Source organism: Rhipicephalus microplus, chromosome X (assembly GCF_043290135.1).
Source record: "Rhipicephalus microplus isolate Deutch F79 chromosome X, USDA_Rmic, whole genome shotgun sequence".
Taxonomy (NCBI): Eukaryota; Metazoa; Arthropoda; class Arachnida; order Ixodida; family Ixodidae; genus Rhipicephalus; species Rhipicephalus microplus.
Window position 1 is genome coordinate 19,252,199 of NC_134710.1, and position 22,105 is coordinate 19,274,303.

Here is a 22,105-nt window from a genome sequence, read left to right on the forward strand (position 1 = left end):
AAAGTAAGTGTTTACTTAACAAAACTTGAAATTCGGTGACATGGTGCACAGTTGACGGGATGAAAGTAGCACCCGTCCTGTATTCTCGTCTTGTGAATGCGTGTTTTTTTTTTTTGCGCTCAAAACTCTCGTCAATGAAGAATTTACTGTTTCATAACCACTTGTAAATATGAATTCTCAGCATTGATGCATGTTTTTTTGCTTTCTCTTTCCTGCTATGTTCAGTACACTGTTGACAGAGATGGAGCCATGAAGGGAGTGGCTGTGTCCCGGTCTGCACTAGTCAATCATAGTAGAGCGCTAACGGCTGCCTGCAATTATACAGAAGGTAATCCAACCTTTCTTTCTCTTGTTCCATAGTGTTAAAATAAGCTATTCATCAGATGATCCCTGTAGATGTTTTATTACTTTTTACGGTGTTCATGGCTACAACAGGTTTCATAACAATGTAAGAACATTTTGAAAAAGAAAACTGAAATGGAAAATTGCCTAGTTGTTGAGCATTATCTTTGTCGTATTTAGACCTACATTAATACTCTCTCGGTTTAGATCTAAATTTTTTTAATCTCTTCAATCAGTTTTATCTCAGTATATCACAGAAAGGAGTGAATCAGGTCAAATTACGTAATGTGGACTGATAACCAATGGTCATACTGACAAAGTGAATATCAAGAGACGCGAGACACAACCAAGGATGACAGAGAGATAGATACAGGAATGACTAGAGGCCGGATTTTTAGGCACTAAGAAAGTGTGTTTTAGGCACAGGTAAAACACTGTTTTAGGCCTTCAAAATTATAAATATAGGCACAATAAATTTCTACAAAAATTGAAATATTTCAAAACAAAGACGTCGGTGACTTGTATCTACGACAAGAAGCAAAAGAATATTAATGTTTTAGGTATCACAAAGGCACCAATGATTTAACATAGGCATGCATTTCCCGCACGATTCGCAGATTAGGAACTTTTGTTTTATTGTCCATCATTCAAGTGTCCACTGTCCAATCACCACTCTCCTGGGTCTCTTTCGTTTCATCGTGGCTAGGAAGGGCAGCGCAGGAGCAAATAACCAGACCAGTGATACCTCAGAAGGGAGGGATGCCAGGTCTAATCGCATAATTTCTCCCCTGTCGGTTGCGTTCTTATTCCCAAATTTGGGAATAGGAACGCAAGGAACAAAATAGGCATTTGCCTATAATCCGGTCTCTAGTGATGACAATAGGAAGTTGGCAGGCATAGAATGTCTATGGCTAATGCAGGACAGGGCAAGTTAGAGATCATTGAGAGGGTCCTTCATCTTACACTGGACATAAATTAGGCTCATAATGATACAGTTGAACCCCGCTACAACGAACGCCGCTTCAACGAAATTTCCGCTACTGCGAAAAATTCACAGTTCTCCACCAGTAGTCCATAGGAGTCAATGCATAAATATTGGCGCCACAACAAACACTTTTTTCTGCCGTCCCACTTCAACAAAATTTTACGATGCAATTCCAGGCTCAGATATTTATTGCTATACAGAAAACCCAATCTTTAACACTTTGATGCATTTTGAGAACCTGAAAATACGTTGACCAAGTCTAAAGCACGTTTTGGCACCACCAGAAACTGCCGCTATTCAGCAAGCATGGGCGCCGCCATTGCTCGATAGCGATGGCAATGAGACGGCCCTGCTGCATGGAGGATGGCCCTGCTTTTGCCACTGGCTTGCTTTCGAGCGGCAGATGATCCGAAGCTGAGGCCCAGTCGCTCAGTTCATGGTTTTCTTCACGCAGCTGCTGCAGCTACTGCGTGCAACTGCGAAGCGATGCCTTTTCTGATTCTAATGCTTATAATTTTATTCCGCTTCACCAGTGTGGTACCTAATCAGAGCAGCTGTTTGTCTGCATTATCAACAAAATTGGCTAGCCGCGAGTGATGGATGATAAGAATGGTATAGAATAAGGCAAAAGTCACTGCTCCACGATACCCTGCCTCCATCTCGGCATTGTCACATACACATGATGGCGAATGGCTGCTGGTGTTAACGTGTTAATACAACTGTTTGGTATGTTTACGAAAGCGGTTGTAGGCGTTGTTTCAGCGTGGTTTTCACCATGGCCTCGCTATGCATGACTATGAAGCATGTCGTGACGCTGCTGGGAAAGAATAGGAAGCAGCGGACACTTTTTTAGTTTAAAAAATAAACGTTCCTTTGTTTTGCTAGCCCAGGTAAGCTATATTTTTTTCGATTTCACTACAACGAAATTCTCACTTCAACAAAATATTTTTCGCACCCCGTGAGTTTCGTTGTAGCGGGGTTTAACTGTAATAATGAATTCCTCCTAGTTTCATTGAGGTCATCTTGTCAGTTGATAATAAATGTAATCGTGGCTTCTAGAGATTAGCAATATACCTGCCTTTGTTATAGTCCCAGAAGGCTGTATTATCTTTGCATCCCAGCCCTTGAAAAATGTTTTTCTGGCGTTAACTTGACATAGAAAGTTTTCCTTCACATAGTTTTTTTTACAACATCTGGTTCCTATCCTACAGTTGATCAGCACGTGTTGAAAATTGTGCTTCTAAAGTTGATTGAGTGTGTGCATGTGGCTTTCAATGGCTACTTGTTTTTGCTGTGGTATGTTATTTGGCCCATCAGTCATAAACTTGCAGCACCTTGAGTTTTTTTTTTTTTTTTTAAATATGTTGTGGACTTGGGGCGAATGTTTTCTGAAATTTCTCATAGTTAGATTTTAGAAGCATCTTTAAACTTTGATGTGCAGACAGGGAAATACTTTGTATAAAAATTGAGAAAACTAGCTTGGTCATTTCTGTCATGCCCGCTGTGTTGATACACATAAAGCTAGCTCTGCTGTATTTTTTTACTATTTCAATTAATACTAAGGCCATGTGGTGTATAGGTTCACGTTCGACACTGCACTCAAGGTGGTTGTGATTACAATGAATGAGGCTTGGGCAAATAGTGAATTTTAGGTTTGAAGAGAATTTGAAGCAATAGTGATTTCGGTAGAATATTTTCGAATCAAATTCGAACAGTATATATCACATGGCATATAATAAAATGATTATATTCGTCATGACTTAATTAACCTGCACAATATATATATTTTTTAAATTGAAACAAGGCCTGTGCAAATGCCATTATGGAACAACTTTACATAATAGCAGAATTTGCCTTTTAGTATAATGTAAATGATAACCTGTAAAATATGTTAGGTGTTAATATTTACTATGCTTAGATCCTATAAACCCGTATAACAAGCTTTTAAACATAAAAAAATTGTGAATCGATGTGAGGGTGATAGGTTCATTTAACCTTGAAGCGGGGCATTGCGGCAGTGCAGATTTCCAATAAGTAGACGTTTTTACTGCTTAATGTTTATTCACTGCAGTGAAACCATCTTTACAAAAAGTTACATGCAAATTATTATACATTTTACTTGGTGCTTTTACGGCTTAAGATCTTTTTATTGCAGTAAAACCACCTTTACAGGGTTACACATAAATTAGTATATGTGCAACTACCGTATTTACTCGATTCTACCGCGCCCTCGATTGTAACGCGCACCCGATTTCCACCGCGGAAAAAAAAAAAAAAAACGTAAGACATCGATTGCAACGCGCAGCCATTTTTCTCGCTGGCCCGCACGATCACACCACACGAAAAAACGACTCCTTTCGAGAGCGTCTTCCATTTAAATATGAGGTACGGGCGAAGCTTGTGCCCATCTGACGTGTAACAGAGCATTGCCGTCACTGTAGTTTTACCATGGACCGATGTCAGCACGCGAACTTGCTTCGCCCCCTTCTTCTCGACGGTTGTGGTGCCAGGCATGTCGAAGTAAAGAGGCGTCTGATGGGCATTCCCGATTTGCCTAAGCAGGTAGCCGTTGTTGCGCCGCAAGTTTAGGACGAACCTCTGAAAACTGTGAAGCTTTTCATCGTACTCCTCCGCAAAACTTTTCGCATATGCATGTTCCCCTTCAAAAAGAACAGCCTTTCCTCTTCATAAAGTCAGTTAGCCAGCACCTGCTCGCTTTAAACTGGCTCCGCATTAGACCTTTTTCTAAGACTAATTGCATAGCCCGCACTTGGAGCAGTTCTGTCGTCACGGGCTGCTGTGCCGCTTGCTGCTCAAGCATATACTCGCCGAGCAGCTCTTTAATTTGCGGAAACCGACCCTGCTTTTGTTCACTGAAGCCTTTGTGTGAAGCTTTGCTGTCGACAATCTTCTGCTTTTGTTTCCGCCGGTCCCGCACGCACGTTTCGGGAACTCCGAACGACCGCGATGTGGCCCGATTTCCGTCCGTTTCTGCACGCGCGATGACTTTTCTTTTAAGGGGGGGCGCGGCAAGTAAAGTGCCGATTTTGGTCAAAATATGCGATTTTCTGATTTATTTTTTTTCGTAATCTTCAGACCTTCAACTTCCTTGTTCTAAAATATTACAGCGAAACGTGCGCTACAAATCCCGCAAATAGTGTTTTTGCCGAGGCTAGTCGCCGAAAAGTGCGAAAAAAAAGCCCCCGAAACGGTGTTGTTCACGCCGCACAAACGCGCCAAGTTGTTGACCGTGGGCCGCCATTTTGGTAGCTTTGGAAAGAGGAGAAAGCCGGCTTCCCGATGGTCGCGGTCTCGTATTTCGCCGAGTGAAAATAAAAGCGCGAGGAGCAAGTAAAAAAACGAAAACGAAGAACGGCAATTGGCTGCGCGGGTCACGTGGTAGCAGGCGCGACCTCTTACTGGTCAAAGCTGCGCCGCGCACCTTGGCAACCTTGGAAGCGCGAGCGCATCTGCGGCCGCCGTGTCGAGAATCATCCGGCGTGCGCTTCGTTTTTTGCCAGTTTGCTGTTTTTGTGATAGTTCGCGTGCTTTTTTTACCAAGCTTTGTTTACATCGGTGGTCTCTTCTGAGTGCTTGCTCATACTGCGGTGCTATGTTGCCGCAAAAAAAGTTCCGGAGCGTCCACAAGTACGGCAAGCGTCGGAAAGCTTGGAACAAAGGGCAGACGACTGCGGCTGCCGTCCCAGTCGCAGTTCCGGACGGAGCATGCTCTTCAAGCGTCACGGAGCCTCTACTCAGACCCTTCGCTGATTGTTGTGAGGCCGAGAGTGTGGAAGGTGCCACATCGTCGTATGTCAGACCGCCGGATGCCGTCGACCGTGATGGACGCTCTCGCGAACCCGATTGCGGTGGCACCGCGTCGGCAGCCGTTGCAACTCCGGGCGTGCGCGCGTCGAACATTCTATCGCGAGTTTCGGCCCAGATTCCGAGCAGTGAAGAAATCGCGCAGCGGGCGCAGACAAGGCGGGATGTTTTGGATGCCGTAGCATCGAAGTCCGCTTCAAAGCGGAAGCTCGAGCTTCTGAACGAAGGCTGCGACGAAAATGACGGCGGTAAGGACTCCACATTCTTCATTGTAAATAAGAAGATGCTGAACGGTCTGCTTTCGTCAGTAAAGTGCAACAAGTGCGACGAAGGGTCGATATGCCTCGAGACTACGCACTGCCTTGGACTCGCGGCGAGGATGGAACTTTTTTGTGACAATTGTGGCAGAGTGAACAGTGCGTGGTCGTCCCCGAGGTGCTCCGGGCAACAAAAAACGAACCCCTTTGAGGTAAACGTGCGTGTTTTGAGGGCTGTGCAGTCAGTTGGCAGAAAACAATCTGCCATAAATGACATTTTTTCTGCGATGGACATTTCGCATCGAGCACTGCACCACAAGTCCTACCAGAGACTGCAAAGGAAGTACAGCCACCCTGCCACCACATCAGCTGCCACCCGCATTGAAGCAGAAAGTGCACAGAAGGTGCATGACATTTACAAGGACCTAGGAGGAGTGCCAGGCAACATTGACGTCATTTACGACGGCACGTGGATGACGAGGGGGCACAGAAGTCATATTGGCGTGGGCTGTGTAATCGAGCTGTACACAGGCTTGGTCTTGGACCACTGTGTCCTGTCCAACTACTGCCAAGGCTGTGCTGTTGGCCCCAAGCCTGGTGACGACAACTATGAGGAGTGGCTTGAGAAACACAAGCCACAGTGCCAAAAGAACACCGATGCTAATGCAGGCCAAATGGAAGTAGAAGCAGCTAGGATCATGTTTGAAAGATCGTTTACCAAGTACAAGCTTCGATACATCAATGTGCTCTGCGACGGTGACAGCCGTACGTACCTTGCCCTCACGCAAGACAAGGTGTATGGCTACATGGTGATTAAGAAACAGGAGTGTGTGAACCATGTGAAAAAAAGAATGGGCACTTCCTTGCGCAACCTTCTTGATGAGCACAAATCCAAAGGCCGAGGACTGAGCATGGGTGGCAAAGGCCGGCTGACGCAGGGCCTGATAAAGAAGTTGACGAATTATTATGGCTGGGCCATTAAGAGCCACCCCAACGATGTTCCTGGCATGGAGAGGGCCATCATGGCCACTTATTACCATGTAACATCCACAGACCAGGATCCACACCACAACCTGTGCCCAAGTGGGACTGACTCCTGGTGCCCGCACAATCAGGCATTGGCCAAGGGAGAGCCGCTGCCGCCTCACAAACATAAACTGCCCCCTCACGTGCGAGTGGCACTGCTGCCAATCTACAAGCGCCTCTCGAACAAAGAGCTCCTTGAAAGGTGTGCGCAGGGAAAAACCCAGAACGCTGTGGAGAGTATGAATAGCCTCATTTGGTCACTCCAGTCCAAGAGCCAGTTCGCCTCCCTTCGAAGTGTGGAAAGTGCAGTTGCAGATGCAGTCTGCCGTTTCAATGGTGGATGCAAGAGTGCGCTGCAAGAGATCACTGCTCAACTGGGCTTCAATCCAGGAGACTGCTCTTTGCGGCGAGCAGCCGAAAAGGATGCCAAAAGGGTAAAGAGGGCTCAAAAGGCGCATTGTTCCACGACAAAGAAGCGCAAAACTGGGTTGCGCTCTACAGAGGCCAAGGCCACAGCATCTCAGGATTACTGCCCAGGAGGATTCTGAGTGTTTTAGGCATGTTGTGAACTTCCAAACAAGAGTGAACTTTCAAAGTCAGTTTTCTCAACTCTTGATTTTCGCCTATGTGCCTTCGCTAGAACATCCGTCATTTTCTAACAAAGACTGATAGAGTCGTTCCGTTTTTTGCACTAGGCTCAGGAGGCCTTTAGCAGTGCAATAAAGCTTTATCTCTCTTCTTACTCATCATTTAAAATTTTTAGAACACATTTTATAATTACTGCGATGTGTGCGCAAAACAACATTCATGTTTTGGAAATTTTATTTATGGTTACAAGAACTAGAAAAATCAACTAATAGCTTCTTTGCACAAGTTGATGCTTTGGGAACATAATAATATGAAAAAATAATTTCATTTAGCAATAATTATCTCTTTAAGTGTGAAGAGCATTAATTAGTATAATTATGCTTGTAACTCAAAAAGTACAAGAGGTATTTGAAAACGGTTTTCATATTTGGAATCCTCACAATCATCCACATACACACACCAAATTTCATCACAAACAGTACATTAATAAAAAAATTAGTTTTACTTGCCACGTCCCCCCTTAAAAGCGGCACCGTGGTGCACTCGAGTTTTTGGAGTCGGCCCTTCGACGCCGTCGATGCTAATGCACTACTAGATGACGAACTCCTCAGCACACGTACGAAGTGCCGCACATGGGAAACACATAGGCAGAAATGGCCGACGCGCCATGCCGACGCACGTAGGGGGCGGCCATTTTGGATTTGCCGATGGCAATAGATTGACCGTAATGTTTTTGTTCGTACTCGATTCTAACGCGCATGGGATTTATGAACTCGCTTAACCGGAAAAAAGGTGCGCGTTAGATTCGAGTTATTACGGTATTCGTTCGTTCCAAATACTTGGAAATTTTCAATAATTTAAATTTGAATTGAAGTGAATTTGAATATTGTGATATTCGTTTGAATATTGGACGAATATTCATACAAGCCTACACTAAATTGGCTTTTTGCTGGTGCTATGAAAATCTGCCCCAAATTTTGCCACAGACACAGACCTTTTTTTTTAACCGTGCATAATTCCAAATGTTTACAAGTTATACTCCTATTTTCTCTCTGTATGAAATGAATTTTTTATTTCTTCAAAAAAAAAAACTCTTTTCTGTTTTTTTATTTTTTTATAGGTGAAGTGATGGTTTGTGTGCTGGACTACAAACGTGAGATGGGCCTCTGGCATGGCGTGCTTGCTGTACGTACTGTATTTGTTTCATCTGCAAACGTTTTTGCCAGGGTTACTTTCAAAGCGATAGCAACGAGACAAACGTTCTAGGGTTAGACTGATAAATTAGCATCTGCTTATGACAGTGACATTGCTTTTACCGAGAAAGTGGCTTTGGTCTGTGAAACTGTATAAACGTTTAGTTGACAACATCACTTTTCTAGTTGGGAACCAGTACCCTGATGTGTGCATACGCCATTGGCATTGAAGAAACTCAGCCTGTGTCAATTTAGGCATCCACAAAAACATTGGGATTTATTTCTTGACTTATGTTGCAAGAATGTAGTCTGTAACTCTAGCAAATCCTGATAAGAGACAGCAGTAAGATCCATTTGAGCAATTGTTATTTTATGAAAAACGCTGTTCATCTGGAAAGTGTAAAATTCGGTTTGAGATTCAGTTGTACCGTCATATATCTCATTTTCTAGGAAGAGAGTCTCATTGAAACATACTGCATTGTCTAGTGGTCTTGTTAAACCCACATATTACAAATTATTAAAAATATCAAATAGTTGTAAAATGTCCTTGAAATATATTTTACATTGAATCACTTTTATATTAAACTTCTTTGGTCCCTGTCATATTCGGTGTATTCAGGTTTAGCTGTAGTCAAACAGAACTTGTGGATTTACAATGCATCTTATGCTCTGACTGCTGCACACATGCTACACGGTGCTTCAAAATTATTGGTTGTTTTTAAGTGCAAGCGACTCATTTCTGTGGATAGGCTGCATTTTGTTTTTGACTGCTGATTTCACTGTATCTAATTGCACATGCTTTTATCTTTAATTTACAGAGCGTCTTCAATGGAATGCATGTTATTTTTATACCTTACTCATTAATGAAAGTCAACCCGGCATCATGGATGCTGATGATAACCAAGTTCAAAGGTAGCTACCTCTTGATTGACTCAATCTTAGCATTACCAAAAATGAGGCTTTTGTCTCATTTTGTTATTGTTACTTTTCCTCTAAAATATTTTTTGCCATTCTTTACTGGCTTCTATAATTATGGTTTATCTCCCATGTACAATTCTCTTCTATATCTTTCATTGTAGAGACGGAATAAAAAAATGAGAGTCTTTTACCTCATTTTGTTATTCTTACTCTTCCTCTAAAACTTAATTTTTTTTTTAGTTCTGTCGTTCGGTACTGGTTTCTATAAAGGTTTATCTCTCATGTATGATTTTATTCTCGATCTACCACTATGTGTACTTTGAAGCTATATTGCACTTTGTCACCTGTATAAACTTTCATGTGCATATAATACAGTAATAAGACAGTGAACTTTTATTTTTTTTTATCTGTAAGAGTATTGTATCCTCTTTTTTTTTCTTTTTCTAGCTTCAATTCAGTTTAGTCTTTGCTCACCCAGCTTGCCAAGTTTTTTTTTTTTTTTTTGAGGTACTCTTTACTTCAGATACTGTGATTAATTATTCAGATTATCATCTTTATAACCATCTCATCTAGTTATCTTTTCCTCAACAAAGGATCATCTTGAATATTTACTGCTGACATTTCTCTAGCCAATGTTGCCGTGTGCAAGTCGAGGGACTTGCATTGGGGCCTTCTAGCGACCAAGGACCATAAAGATGTCAACCTGAGCTCACTCCGGCTGCTACTTGTGGCTGATGGATCTAACCCGTGTAAGTTGCGTGAAGCCATCATTGTGCAGCCATTCGCACATCTGATTTACGATGATATATTTAGGTGTATTAACCATACCTTTGTATAAGACTCAGTGGTTTTCAACTTTTTGAGGAAAATAAATTTGTCTACAAGATCTGCAGGGGCTCCGGAAGCTTATCTGAAATGTGGGGGTGAGGTGTGAAGGCTGATGTCACATCGCATAGTTCACCTATTTAAGGTTCATGATTTCTTGTCGCTCTGCCGATGTTGAGACGAGGACGAGAAAACTACAGGACACTTTCTCGGCCTCATCTTGTCATCCGCAGTGTAATGAGAAATCACAAGCCACCACCAACTAGCCTGATTCATCGCTCTGCTTCACTACCATTTAGTGCATGAACTATGATACCGCCAAACAAAATGACAATTATTTTCATTTCCCAGCTTTAAATCGCAACCTTTAATTGATTATGAAGTTAATCAAAAATACAAATATATAGCATACTTTAGGTATATAGCAAATGCTCGATATGCCACAAAAGTGAGGATCCTGTGTTAGAAACGTACTTTAGAAAAACATAACATGTCATGTGCCACCTCTAGGGTGCATGCACACCAAATAAGTAAAATTATTGAAGATTAAACTTGCGTCAACCAGGCGAGAAAGAATGAAGAAAAGAGAGCTGTGGCACATGCTTCCCGCTCTTTGCCATCAGCTACAAAACAATTGGTTCTAGCATTTACCTTACACGAGACAGCGGTATACTTTTTGTGTTGAAAGCTATGTTCCCCATGAGTACTTGACAGCCGGCATGAAAGGGGCATGCATTTCGTGACTTGCTTGCTTGAACGTTTTCGGTATGTCGCCCAGGTGTAACACCCAGGAGTAAAGAGTTGTTTATAGAAAATATAAAAACGAGCCCTGAAAATTATATTTCTTAATTCATTATAGTGAGGCTCTTGTTTCGGCAGACTTAATTAGAAGGAGTCTGCATTGCCATGAAGCCCCACTTTAAAGTGAAATAACATCAATTCGTCTTTTCTTTTTCTTTAGTTTAAAAGCTTGTTATATCGACTTATGTGCTCTAAGTATAGTCAATTTTAAAACACAACATATTTTACCGGGCATCACCTGCAATCTGCCGAAAGTCGAACCCTTCTAGTATTCAAAATTGTTTCCCCTTCTTTCGAACCAAAAAGAACGGCATTTGTGTATGCTTTGTTTCAACTTAAACAAAATAATGTGCTGGTTAGTTATGGTTAGAAAAATATGCTCTTTTTTTAATAACATGTGATATATACCATCGGAATTTGATTACAAATTATTTGACCAAAATCACTATTTGCTCAAGCCTAAACATTACATAAACATTATGGTTGTGCGAATATTCGAATGCTTCGAATATTTGAATGAATATTACAATATTCGAATTCCCTTTGAATCGAATTTAAATTGTTGGCAATTTCGAAGATCGAAATGAACGAATAGGTGTATATTACTCCGCATGTACCTTCTTATAATGGTGGTTTCGCTGCAGTATAGGTCTGCGAAACTGTGAAAACACCTTTGCAGGGGAAATCTGCACTGCCACGAAGCGTTACTTGAAGGTTATATGAACGCCACACCGTCACATTGATTTATCATTTCTAGAGTTTAAAAGCATGTTATACCAGCTTACATGCTCTAAATGTAGTAAATTTTAAAATGAATGTAATTAGCTGGTAATAGCATTCTACAAGAACTTAAATCCTGCTACTATTCAAATTTGTTTATAATTCCCTTGAACAACAACAAAAAAGAGATTTGCATAGGCCTTTTCTCAATTTTTTAAAAATACTGTGCAGGTTTGTTAGGTCATAACAAGTATGCCGTTTTCGCTTTATAATATGCGATGTATACTTTCGAATTCGATTCGAAATTATTTGACCAAAATCACTATTAGTTTCGAATTCGCTTCGGACCTGAAATTTACTATTTGCACAAGCCTGATAAACGTGGCTTATACCAGTGCCATGATACCAGTAGCTCTCATTGCTTCACTTCTACACAAAGTAACAGTAGGTTGAATGTGAGGGCATTGGTTTGTTTTAAGTCTCCGTGCAAGTGGACTTCAAAACTTTCTAGAGCTTTTTTTTCCAATGTGACATAGAGAGAAGATAAGTTGTGTGCTTTTTTGTCAATTGATGGGAAACGAGTGTTTCCTGACATAGTTGCTTAACAGGATGCCAAAAAACTGCTGACATTGTCTGGAACACTTGTGCATGGTGACAATATTTTTACTCTATCAGTCTATTGCTTGGCATGACTTCATGCATCACTTATCTAGATTAATTAAAATGTGCTTTCTCTCGCACAGGGTCCTTGTCCTCGTGCGACCAGTTCATCAGTGTGTTCCACAGTCGGGGGCTGCACCCAGATGCAGTGTGCCCGTGCGCAGCCTCACCTGAGGCCCTCACCGTGGCTGTGCGGCGGCCAGGACGTGTGGGTGCTGGTGCCAGTGGCCGTGGCGTTCTGTCCATGGCAGCCCTCAGTTATGGCGTCATTCGTGTTGATATGGAAAACAGTCTCACTTCACTCACCCTGCAAGACTGTGGGCACATCCTGCCTGGAGGTGGGTGCCACGCTCATTCAGCAGGGGACAAAAAAAGGCTGCATTTTGCTGTAACTCAACCTCTCACCTATAAATACACACTTTCAGAAAGTTAACCCTGTTAGTGCTTAATTCAATTAAAAATTTCTTAATTGTCCCGCACCATAAAAACGAATTAGTGACCTATAAAAATCAAATATAGATGGAAGATTTCCTAGAAAAAAGTCCATCCTTTCATGCTGAAAAAAAGATAAAAAAAGAGATTTCTACTGCTGCTCACGCAAAAATTAATACAGTCGAATCTCAATAATTCGAACTCGAAGGGGCCCGAAAATTTGTTCGAATTAAAGGAAGTTCGAATTAATGAAAGCTAAATAAGCAGAGGGCTCTCCATGCTGTGGTGCATGTGCATTGAGCTAACACACGAGGGGGAAGTTTCAGAAGACTTACGTTTATTCACAAATCACAGAACATTCGTTATTAATTGATGTAATCGGTGATGCGCATCTGCACACGCTTGCCTTGCAGCGAGTCAATCAATTTTGCACGCAGTTTGCAAAGTATTTCTACTTCGGCTTCAGAATTCTCCTGGCAAGAGAAGTTGCACGCGGAAATGTCTAGCGCCGACACTATCTAAAGACGACAACAATAACGACTGCGTAGCAGAGCCTCCCACTATCCACTACGCAGCCGCAGCATGGCCAGCACGTGACGAGAAAGGAGGAGCGTCTCCACGCCGAGAGAAGCAGCTCGGCATTTGAGAAAAACACCAACACTCCACGGCAGCTTTTTTTTTTTATCTCTTCGAACGCATTGTTGAAAGGAGAAGGGTTACGTGGCAGGGACGGGAAAGGGGGAAGCATGGCAGCGGCACGGCATATGAGAGACTTCCCCCACCTCAAGGCGTGCAAGGGGCAAGGGCTGCAGAAGATAGTGCCTTTTTCCTTTCCTTCAACCACACATTCATTCAACCCAGCGAAAGCTTTCTTTTTTTTTTTTTTCTCTTTGCACGCGGCATTGGAAGGAGAAGGGTGTTCACGTGGCAGGGACGGAAAAGGGAGAAGACAGGGGTTGGCATTTGAGAGAGAGCAAACATTCCACCGCAGCCTTTCCTTTCCTTTTCATTTCCTTCGTGGGCAGCGTTGAGGTGTCGCAGGGGCTGCCCTGGGATTGAGCGGGGTGTTGAGAGCATTTTCGGAGTGAGGTATGTTCGAGTTAACCGTTGGAAGTGCATGGGTGTTCGAATTACTGGGTGTTTTCGCCCATTGGAATACACATAGCTTTGACGGGACCTCATCGTGGGTTCGAATTAATGGGAAGTTCGAATTAAGCATGCTCGAATAAATGAGATTCGACTGTACAAGCAACTGCATTGGTGGAATGCATTACACACATTTATGTACATAAATTTACATAGTCATTAACACATGTATGAATACTAGAAAGCTTAAGGAAAGCAATGCTGTAAGCTGATCAAAAATTGAACAAGTACTTCTCAAATTACAGCACAATAAAGTTTATTGTCTGCATTTAATTAACTAAAAAAGAAATTTTATATCGAAATAAAAAAGTTGGAGCTGCTTATTAAAAAACCTCTCAGCATTGCTTTTTGTGCAAATTTAGCTACATTGTTCAAATAGCATTATAGCTCCAGCTATCCTAATCCACTTATACAGAAGAAGCAAACAAGGAAAGTGGTCAAAAGCTGTGTTCTGAGAAAAAACGGTTAAAACTTTATTTGGCCTTATCGGGTGAAAATTATCATGGTACAAAGACGACAACAATAACGACTGCGTAGCAGAGCCTCCCACTATCCTAAAGTAGAATTATACTAAAGTAGAATTACCTTTACTCAGTAAATATGCTCCAGGAATGTAATCAGTCTGATTGTTTGTTTGAGCGGGTCATTTCCTTCAAGTTCTGCTACAAGTTGTTGCCGTGTGCTCGTAAAGAGTATCACTGGTATTGCAAGTGTCATAATGGCATTAGTGCGAGTAGAGGCCAGCCTTGGTTGTTGCTGTGTGAAGGGGTGATACGGGGCATTATCCTTCAGGTTAGTTTAGCTGCCTTATTATTTGTAGACTGCAGTATACTACTCTGTACACTACTATAGTAAAAGCTCGTTAATTCGAATTCCCCGGGAACGCTGAGCATTTTCGAATTAAACAAAATTTGAAATAATGAAAGTGAGCAAAAATTGGTGGATTTCGGGGGTGGGGTCACAAAAAATATTTATTGGCTAAAAAAGTCGGTGATGACCATCTGCCTCTTTTCTCTGAATGCCACAGCTGCGGCTCTCTGTTCCAGCACGCGGACGCGGCGCAGGGTATCCTCTTCACCCTCTTCAAAGCTGAAGAAGAGACACGCCACATTAAGTGCCTCCATCACCGCAGAAGCTGACGGGCGCACAGGCGCTTCGTCATTTTCGTCTTCCTCACCTTCTGGCTCTTCAGCATCAAGCTGCGCACCGGCTACTTGAGCGATAATGTCCTCATCAGTCAGGGCACCACACACCGATGCACCGGTGTCAACTTCAACATAATCGGCAAAACGTACGCCCCGAAGAGTGTCGCGCAATGCCACTGGCATGAGCTGCTCAGCCCCATCCACGTCGACGTCACAACTATCCTGCGCACTTACAGCTGCAAATCCACTGTGGCGGAAACAGTTTGCGATTGTGGTCGCGGTCACCTGTTCCCATGCGCGCACCAACATGTGCATGGCAGTGAGCAGCGTAATGCCGAAGTCCTTCCCGTCGCCCGCGCACAAAATCATTCTCTCCAGCACGTGACGCCTATAAAAGCACTTAATGTTCCTTATCACACCCGGGTCCATTGGCTGTAGGGCCGCAGTCGTATTTGCCGGAAGGAACACCAACTTAGTTGCTCTCAGCTCAACGTCGACTTTGTGCGCCGAACAGTTGTCGACGACAAGAAGAACGCGTCTGCCGCCCAGTTCCATTCGCCTGTCGAATTTCAGAAGCCACTTCCTGAACAGGTCACCTGTCATCCAGGCTTTCTTGTTTGCGGCGTACTCCGTCGGCAGTGAGCGAATGTTTTTGAAGCACCGTGGCTTGAGTGCTTTGCCAATCACAAAAAGGGGGACCTTTTCCGTACTGGTCATATTTGCGGCGACCAGAACAGTGACACGCTCTTTGCTGCGCTTGCCGCCGGCACAGCTGTCTCCCTTGTAGGTGATCGTCTTGTCTGGCTGCAACTTGAAAAATAACGCTGTCTCGTCAGCGTTAAACACATCCTGTGGTGAGTAGCTCTCCAAGTACTGCTGCAGGGTGTCGCTTCTCCAAGTAGCGCATGTTTCGGCGTCCACTTCCTTTGCCTCGCCGGATAACGTGCGGAATACGAGATTGTGCCGCTCCCTGAAACGATGAAACCATCCCTCGGAGGCGACAAAGTCTTCAATGTCCAAGCGCAGGGCAAAATCGGCTGCCTTGGCCACGATGATAGGGCCGCTCAATGCGATACTCTGGGCTCTCATTTCTTTAACCCAGATAATCAAAGCTGACTCCAGTTCCGGGAACTTTGCTGTCCTTAGCCTTTTTCGACTGGCGCCAAAATCCTCAGCTTCATAAGCGTTTTCAATGGCCGTCCTGTTGCGTATGTAGGTTGACAACGTGCTCGGAGGTATGCCGTGCTTCCTCGCAATTTCGTATTCGCTCGAGTTCCCTTGGTCAACCTCTCGCAAAATCTCCACCTTCTCCTTGACAGTCTTCGCGCAGTAGTTTCCCCGCGGCATCTTGCAACTTCGATGCGGAATAAGACGGCTTGACGGCGTGAACGAACAACGTGCTCGAGGAACAAAGTGACGCTGCCGGGAGCGGCCTAGGACTGCTAGGACTACTCCGCCGGCTCCAACGTTACTAGAATGCCGGCTGGTAGGTGTTCTGTGGCCGGCTCCTCAGCGTCCCGTGGGTCCCGCGTACAAGTGGCGCCAGGCGCTGAGATAGCGGGAGGGCTACGAAAAAAAAAAAAAAAAATGCTCCCTGGATTTTGGAGGCCATACTTTGCTCGCCCTTTGCTCGGAGGCCACTTGAAGCTCGCAAAAACTGGTCGTGCCACCTATCGTTCGACGGTAAAAGCTTCCACTAGTGTTTGACGATGATGACGCTCGGCGGCGCGCGCATCGAATTATCCGTAGAGGCAGCAATTACTGTTCGAATTAACGAATCGTTTTACACATGGTCTCCTATGCACTGCGGACCGGACTGCGGCGACCACTTCGAATCATCCAAAATTTCGAATTAATGAGGTGTGAATTAACGAGCTTTCACTGTACCACAAACCGTAAAAAGTTTCTATTAGTCTTTCCTCAAATTTCAATACATAATCATAAAAGGCAGCAAAATTGAAGACTGGAAGCATTCGGATGCAGAGTGCTGAGAAACTCATGTGTTATTGGACAGCGGGATATGTGCTTCTTTTTTACCTAATGAGAGACTAGATTATTAATTTTTTCTCTCCCCACCCTTTAGCTGTGGCTGCAGTTGTGAAGATCAATGATGCCCCTTATCTCTGCAAAACCGATGAAGTGGGGGAAATTTGTGTGAGTGCTTCAACGTGTGGCTATGCCTACTGGGGTCTCCAAGGCCTTTCTAACAACATTTTCAAGGTGAGGAGGACTCAATACATATCTCTGTTTTGAACTCAGGGCTATAAAAAATTATTTTCTATCTTCTTTTTGCTAACTACCAGTGTTGCATTAATGAAAGCACCTCTAATAGCATGTCATGTTGAGTTCACATTGAGTTGAATTTTATACAAATTTAGAGCTTACACTGCACTGCATCGTTGCATAACATGTATCATTGCATGTAAAGTTGCAACTTTGTATAATATTGTGTACCAAAAACAGCAACTGCTAGACTTATAATAATGACTGTTCTTCAGAAAACTTACTGAAATAAAACCTGTGTAAGTGGTGGTCAATTTATCGCTTGCTTTAATTTTTTTTCAGATTGATTGTTTATAGTTACTTCTTTCATACTTTTTTGGTCAAGAATCTTGGCATCTCGTACTGTAGCATTTTTGTATATCACATTTAATGCCAGTCTTGTTACTTACGAATAATAAAGGTTACTTACATTCCATTAATCCATCTTTGCCAGAGAGAATTGCACATCTATATTTTTTGTAAATTGTTCACTAAGGATGCATATCTATGCTCCTCTTGTACAAACTTATCTCCACATTGCTCTGGCCATTGTGAAAATTCACAGCAGGTTGTTGCAGCCTGTCACAGATCTTGATATGTTACTGTCATTCTTTTTTGGAGCTTTAATTCATTTGAGTAACTTACCTGCATTGTTAGTAGGAATTACTCATCCCATACTTTTTAAAAATGCATTTGCTAATTTAGAATAGTCTCAAACAAAATATATATAATGCATCTCAGTTCAGAAAATTGCTTCTTTGTTGTAGCATATATTTGTTTACTAAATTGTGCCATGAAAGGGGAAAATGCTACCCACCTGTTTGTAACTCAGAGTTATGGGTTAAAATGACTGTTCTTCATCTCATTACCTTTCCTTTACATTGTGGGCTTCAGTGATTTGCTATAATAAATTTCTCTGTATCATGCTATTGATTAAAAAAAAAAGCAGTCAACTGCTTTCTTTTCAATGTCTTCTGTTTGGTGAATAAGCCAATTTGAGCAAATTAGTTTAGCATGCTGATTGTGGGAATGTGCTACACTTTTTTTTAGCTTTTCTGCTCTTATTGCTGTATTGCTCATTTTTGCAGCACACTTATGCCTCTCCTTTCTCCTGTGTACATTTTGAAGGTCTCAATGAATTGACGAAAAGTTCTTTATTGATAAAGAGGGAGGTGCATGTCAAATGAATGAACAGATGCAGTTTTGTGAGTGTGTGTGCATGTGTGCATGTGTGTGTGTGTGTGTGTGTGTGTGTGTGTGTGTGTGTGTGTGTGTGTGTGTGTGTGTGTGTGTGTGTGTGTGTGAGTGAGTGTGTGCGCGTGCATGTGTGTGTGCATGTGTGTGACACACACACGCACACACACACACACACACTACACTACACTACACTACACTAAGTTGACTGCATATGTCTGTCACACCCATCTATCATTTCAACACTTCTCCTGCTGTTACCAGGTTGTCATTATCATGGCTCTGTGGCAGTGTGCAGTGGAAAGTTATATATATAGCCACTGAGCTATCATACAGTTTTGAATGCGAAGCATTTCTTACTGCCACTTAGAGCATATCTATTTAGCCTCCAATGACTTTGTGCTTTTGTGGCCGTTTCGTTGATTGGATATACAGTCGAATCCCTTTATAAGAGGCACAGATATTAAAAACAAGTGGGTATAAGAGACACCATTGTGCCCACAATAAAATTTAGGTTGATAAGAGAATGCCTACATGGTGCCCTGCTTATAAGAGACAAGAATTGCTGCCCTGAGCATGCCTCTTATAAAGGGGTTTAACTGTATACCAAAATTGGTATGGTGTGCCATCAGTGAATAATGAAAATAAATGGCAATTGAACACTCAACATTTACTTGACGCAGTGTTATAGCACAAAGCGAAGAGCCTTAAAGGGCCCCTAAACCACCTCTGATATTTTTCAAAAATTTCAAGTAAACAACCGCATCGTGTGCAGAATGCCCTCGCGATCAACGATTTTACACGTGGCAGTGCTACGAGTCGCCGGTGCACCACAAATTCCTAAAAACGATTCCTCCTCCGCTCCTGATCTTTTGGGCCTTCGCGTGATGTTGAAAAGTTGAATCTGTGATGTGCAGCACATTGATGCTGTGATTGGTCGAGCAAGAGCCGACGTCTTCCAGTCGATCTGCATGCACGTGCATGCGAATGAGCTGCTGCGGCCCGTAACGCAGGGTCCATACCGGCACAATGCATATATGCACGAGCCGACATGGCAGCAGCGGTTCGCCAACAAGCACACAGTGTATGGAGTCGACGGAGGGACAGAGTTGTGTCAACTAAAAGTAGACAATGTTTCGAGCAGTGCGTCGGCGATGACGTATGCCGCACGAGACAGGGAGGTGTACTCAGTGAGGGGCAAAGCAGGCCCCATCGCGGTGGTCTAGTGGCTAAGGTACTCGGCTCCTGACCCGCAGGTCGCGGGATCGAATCCCGGCATCGGCAGCTGCATTTCAGATGGAGGCGGAAATGTTGTAGGCCCGTGTGCTCAGATTAGGGTGCACGTTAAAGAACCCCAGGAGGTCTAAATTTCCGGAGCCCTCCACTACGGCGTCTCTCATAATTATATGGTGATTTTGGGACGTTAAACCCCACATATCTATCTATCAAGGGGCAAAGCGGCTTTAGGAGAGGATACCAATGTGCAGTAGCAAAGGAAAAAGTGAAAGGAGTGATTGCCACTTTTGATAATCAAATGCGTTGAACTCCGCTATTACTGCACCACTTCGAAAAATTCTCATGGCTCTGTGGTCGTTCTACACTCGTGCAGAACTTTCCCACCACAACTCAATTTCGGCCTCAGGGTGGTTTAGGGGCCCTTTAAGAAATATAGCTTGTGATTCATTGAGCTTTGTTCTGCTGTGCTGAAGTGCTTTGTGCAACTGAATTTTCAATTATTAATATATACATATTTTCTTTTTTCTTTTTTTCAAGATGCAACCTCTCCACCAAGATGGAAGACCAGTTACAGACCAAACCTTTGTTCGATCCGGGCTGTTGGGGTTCGTGGGACCTGTAAGTAGAACGAGCCCATCTGTTTTTAAGTACAGTGGAACTCTGGTTATACATCCACCAGTTTCGTGATGACCCGCATTTTACGACGAATCTGTTTGGTCCCGGCAAAATCCGCATAGAAATGATGTGTTAAAAAACTTGGTTATATGACGCAGCTTTATATTGACCCTCATCTTATGACAGCTTTCCAATTCTGAAAGAAAAACCGCCTTTACTCAAATTTATTGTCAATCAAATATTCACGAGTGCAAGATATGAACTTGTGTTCTCGTAGGTTGACGATTAAAAAAGTAGAGTAAGACGGGATGTCTTTTTACAGTTCACCTCTTCCTGTCTTTATTGCAGTTCATGTGCTTCTGCATAAGCCACGATCGTGTGCATATCCAGGTCATTACCCAGAGAAGCTCTATCCACACAGAGAGTAGCTTCAGCTGGCTGAAAAGCTGATCTCTAAGATCCTGATATTTTCAAGCTCTCGGTCCGTGAAAACATTTCCTGGTCAACACGCAGTTGATGGCAGGGTTCTGTTTGCTGTCGCATAAGTCTGTTGCCAAATTTCGGAATACTCGTTCCTGCAGTTTCAGCTTTCTCCACGGTTCCTGTGTGATATCCTGTGTTTCAAGTGCCTGAGCGGATCATGCCTCGAAAGAAAGAGATTAACGAATTCGTACTCGATTGTTTGTGAACTGTAGGATATCCACACGCAACAACGGGCTTGCCAAGGTAAAGGGAGTTCACTGTACAGTTAAACCTGCTTATAACGAACCTCCATATAACGAATTTTTAATGTAATGAAGTTTTTTTATTCCCTGCCGTTGCTCCATAGAAGCACATGTATTTGCAACTTCTATGTAACAAAGTAAAAGTAGGAGAGAACCTTGATATAACGAATTTTCCCCACGGATCATTGAGGCATTTCGCTCCGCATTTGGCATTTTGGTACGAGCATGCACTTTACGCAACTGCCCCGCCGCCAATTAAGCGCGAAGCGGCGGCGGCGGTGGGGCAGCCCCCCCCCCCCCCCCTTTCACTTCAAACCAACATAAAAAAAAAAATACTTTTGCGCATTGGCAGTGCCAGGCTTTTAGTTAGCGTCACATATATGGGGCTTCGCTGCATATGGAGGGCACTCCACCGACTACAGTCGATTCTCGGTAATTCGAAGTCGCTTAATTGGAAGTTTCGGTTAATTAGAAATGAGCAAGTGGTCCCATCAGTTTTGCATGCAATCGTATAGAAAAAAATCCTCGATAATTTGAAGTTAAAAACCAATAATATTGGTTAATTAGAAGTTTTTTCAATCGACAGTCTCGTCACGACCGTAATTTTACAGTAAAATGGGGAACTTTTCATATGCCAAAACATCTGCCGGACCGCGCTGGTGTCTTTGCCATCACTACTGTTCGCAGCGCCACAGATCTTGAAGCGGCAATCTTTTTAACGCTGGCGAATTGCATCGGCGGCATCGACTGACTCTTTAGTTGACTTTTGTCGAGACTCGAGTGTGTCACCGCGTCACCCGCGCGCTGGGTTGATTCCACACGTGTTTCCGCGCTTCTGATTTTGAGTGTTGTGGTGGTGACGTACGTTTGATAATGGCAACTCGTGGCCCTTATGGAACGCTAGACCTAGCAACGAAAGTCGAAGTCTTGAAGGAAGTTGACCAGGGAGGCACCGCCAAACAAGACATTGCAAGAAAGTACGGCATTAAGCCTAACACCCTGTCGACTTTCATAAAGAATGAGCGCTCAATATTGGATGCGTTTGAAAGTGAAAAATTCAAAACATCGCGGAAGCGGATGCGCACCGGCCCCTACCCCGAGTTGGAGAAAGCACTCCTGATTTGGATCAGAGAGGCACGAAACAACAAACTTCCTCTCAGTGGTGAAGTCGTCACGGCAAAAGCGTCATCGCTTGCTGAAATGTTGGGCA

General features: G+C 43.3%; 1 protein-coding gene across 5 annotated transcripts in view; it reads left to right on the forward strand.

The window, feature by feature from the left end:
• LOC119175688 (disco-interacting protein 2) overlaps positions 1-22,105 on the forward strand; it is a gene marked incomplete at its 3' end in the record, with an annotated part of 148,937 nt that overhangs the window by 91,791 nt on the left and 35,041 nt on the right. For all 5 annotated transcript variants that reach the window (XM_075881900.1, XM_075881902.1, XM_075881899.1 and 2 more), the window contains 7 exon segments: positions 226-328; positions 8,144-8,208; positions 9,035-9,128; positions 9,764-9,883; positions 12,224-12,478; positions 16,947-17,083; positions 20,093-20,173. In XM_075881900.1, coding sequence (XP_075738015.1) covers positions 226-328; positions 8,144-8,208; positions 9,035-9,128; positions 9,764-9,883; positions 12,224-12,478; positions 16,947-17,083; positions 20,093-20,173 — 855 coding nt within the window.